The sequence below is a fragment of the Sinocyclocheilus anshuiensis genome, unplaced genomic scaffold (genome assembly GCF_001515605.1).
Source record: "Sinocyclocheilus anshuiensis isolate Anshui unplaced genomic scaffold, SAMN03320099.WGS_v1.1 scaffold1497, whole genome shotgun sequence".
Classification (NCBI taxonomy): Eukaryota; Metazoa; Chordata; class Actinopteri; order Cypriniformes; family Cyprinidae; genus Sinocyclocheilus; species Sinocyclocheilus anshuiensis.
In genome coordinates, this window is record NW_015543492.1 from 655,243 (window position 1) to 657,282 (window position 2,040).

The window sequence follows — 2,040 nt, forward strand, 5'->3', positions numbered from 1 at the left end:
GCAGACCCCAAGAAAACCCTCGGCATCAAACTGCCCTTCCTCGTCATGATCATCAAGAACCTCAAGAAGTATTTCACATTCGAAGTTCAGGTAGGGAATTGGTTTCGTCAAAATAATACAAAGTTGGTTTGTGATGTCAGAAATGTGTGAATGTGTGATGGGTTTCAGGTGCTGGACGATAAAAACGTGCGGCGGAGGTTCAGGGCGAGTAACTATCAGAGCACGACCCGCGTGAAGCCCTTCATCTGCACGATGCCCATGCGGCTGGACGACGGCTGGAATCAGATCCAGTTCAACCTGTCAGATTTCACACGCCGGGCGTACGGCACCAACTACATCGAGACGCTGAGAGTGCAGGTGAGAGAGACTGATCCAGCTCACATTTCACCCCAAAATCAAGAGGAAAACTATAAGAAATTGTGTTTTGCATAAAGAGTACTATTTTGGGACAAATGTTTTTTAAACTGTGATATATTTCATTTAAGCCTAGATGTGCTCAATTGCTAGATTTAATGGTCGATTTATTGTTTATGATTCTGACGGTCAGGCTTATTATAGTTAACTAAACTAAAACCAAAATAATAAAAAAGCATTTCCATTATTTGAAAGAAAAACTCAAATGAAATATATAAAAACGTATTTTATTCCAGCTAGTTGCCAAGGCAACCTTTTTCATTTTCATTTAGTTTAACTTGACTCACTAAAACTAATAGGTAAAACTAAAAAGAAACAAAAATTAATAAAAACTATACAGACTTATTAAAAAAATAATAAAAATAACAAAATTACTAAAGGTTTAACAAAAAAATAAATCAAAATATTAATAAAAACTATAATAGTATCTCAATGATATTAAAATAACTGCTGATAGTATAAAAAAATTATAAAATTAAAAAATTGGCATAAATCTAGCAGTAGAACATATATTACCATGATACATAAATTCTTTATGACATCACTTCTTTGCATTACATTTCTTTTGCATTACAGTTGACTTAATTGACTTGAAAATAAATAAATTTATAATGTTTTTAAATGCAAGATTTATACATATTTATATATAAATAAAATAATTTGTATTATATGCATTTATATAATTTTAAGATTATAAGAATTAACTGCTTATAAAAATCTGCCAATACTAAAATAGTTTATATCAACAAACCTTGATAATATCTGATATCCAATGTCAGTCTAAACCAGTGTTGATATAAATTATGATAATGGTTGCTAATATGCATCCCGAAATTCAGCCAAAGGTTATTACAGAAGAAGAGACTTCAGTGAAAGCAGATAATAGTTTAGTAATGTATTTACAGTATTAACTATGATATTTGAGCTGAGTTCAATGGTAATTACTGTATGTTGTAAATGCTGTTATTAGAAATAGCCTGAAACTAAAGCTGTCAGACTGTGATTTAGGCGTTTATGGGGTTTGTGATGGCCGTCCTCGTGTCTTTCAGATTCACGCAAACTGTCGCATCAGGAGGGTGTATTTCTCTGACCGGCTGTACTCTGAGGACGAGCTCCCCGCTGAATTTAAACTCTATTTACCAGTACAAAACAAAGCAAAGGTGAGATGCTCCTGCACAGACTTTTTTTTATTTTATGGTTTATACTGTTCTGTATTAATCTTGTGTATTTTCTCCACAGCAGTGACAGCAGACTGGATTCCTTCATTTCCTCTCTCTGTTTTATCTGCACATGTTCATACTGGATGGATTTCTAGTGGCACTATCTTTGTTGTTTTTCAAGTGTTATTTTGGAACTGTGATTGGTTTCCATCTGCTGAATAAATATTTTATATGCACAAAGTGAACCCCGATGTCTGTCTGATTATTTTACCTTTACATTTATGCATTTTGTAGACACTTTTATCCAAAGCGACATACAAAAAGGGAACAAAGCCATTTTCTCCAGATATTGTCACATCATATTTCATACACAACTGGATCTGCTGATGTTTTAAAACATTTATTAAACTGGAACATAAGCTGCCAAAACCTACAAGGAAAATGTAACGTGTCTTCAAGTTACAAA

General features: G+C 33.3%; 1 protein-coding gene across 1 annotated transcript in view; it reads left to right on the forward strand.

Moving 5' to 3' along the window:
- Positions 1–1,819, forward strand: part of cfap20 (cilia and flagella associated protein 20) — a 13,195-nt gene extending 11,376 nt beyond the window's left edge. Inside the window, exons 5-6 of the mRNA XM_016494434.1 lie at positions 1,464–1,574; positions 1,654–1,819. Of these exons, the coding sequence (XP_016349920.1) occupies positions 1,464–1,574; positions 1,654–1,659 (117 nt within the window). The 3' untranslated portion in view covers positions 1,660–1,819. The remainder of the gene's footprint in view (positions 1–1,463; positions 1,575–1,653) is intronic.
- The last annotated feature ends 221 nt before the right edge of the window (positions 1,820–2,040 follow it).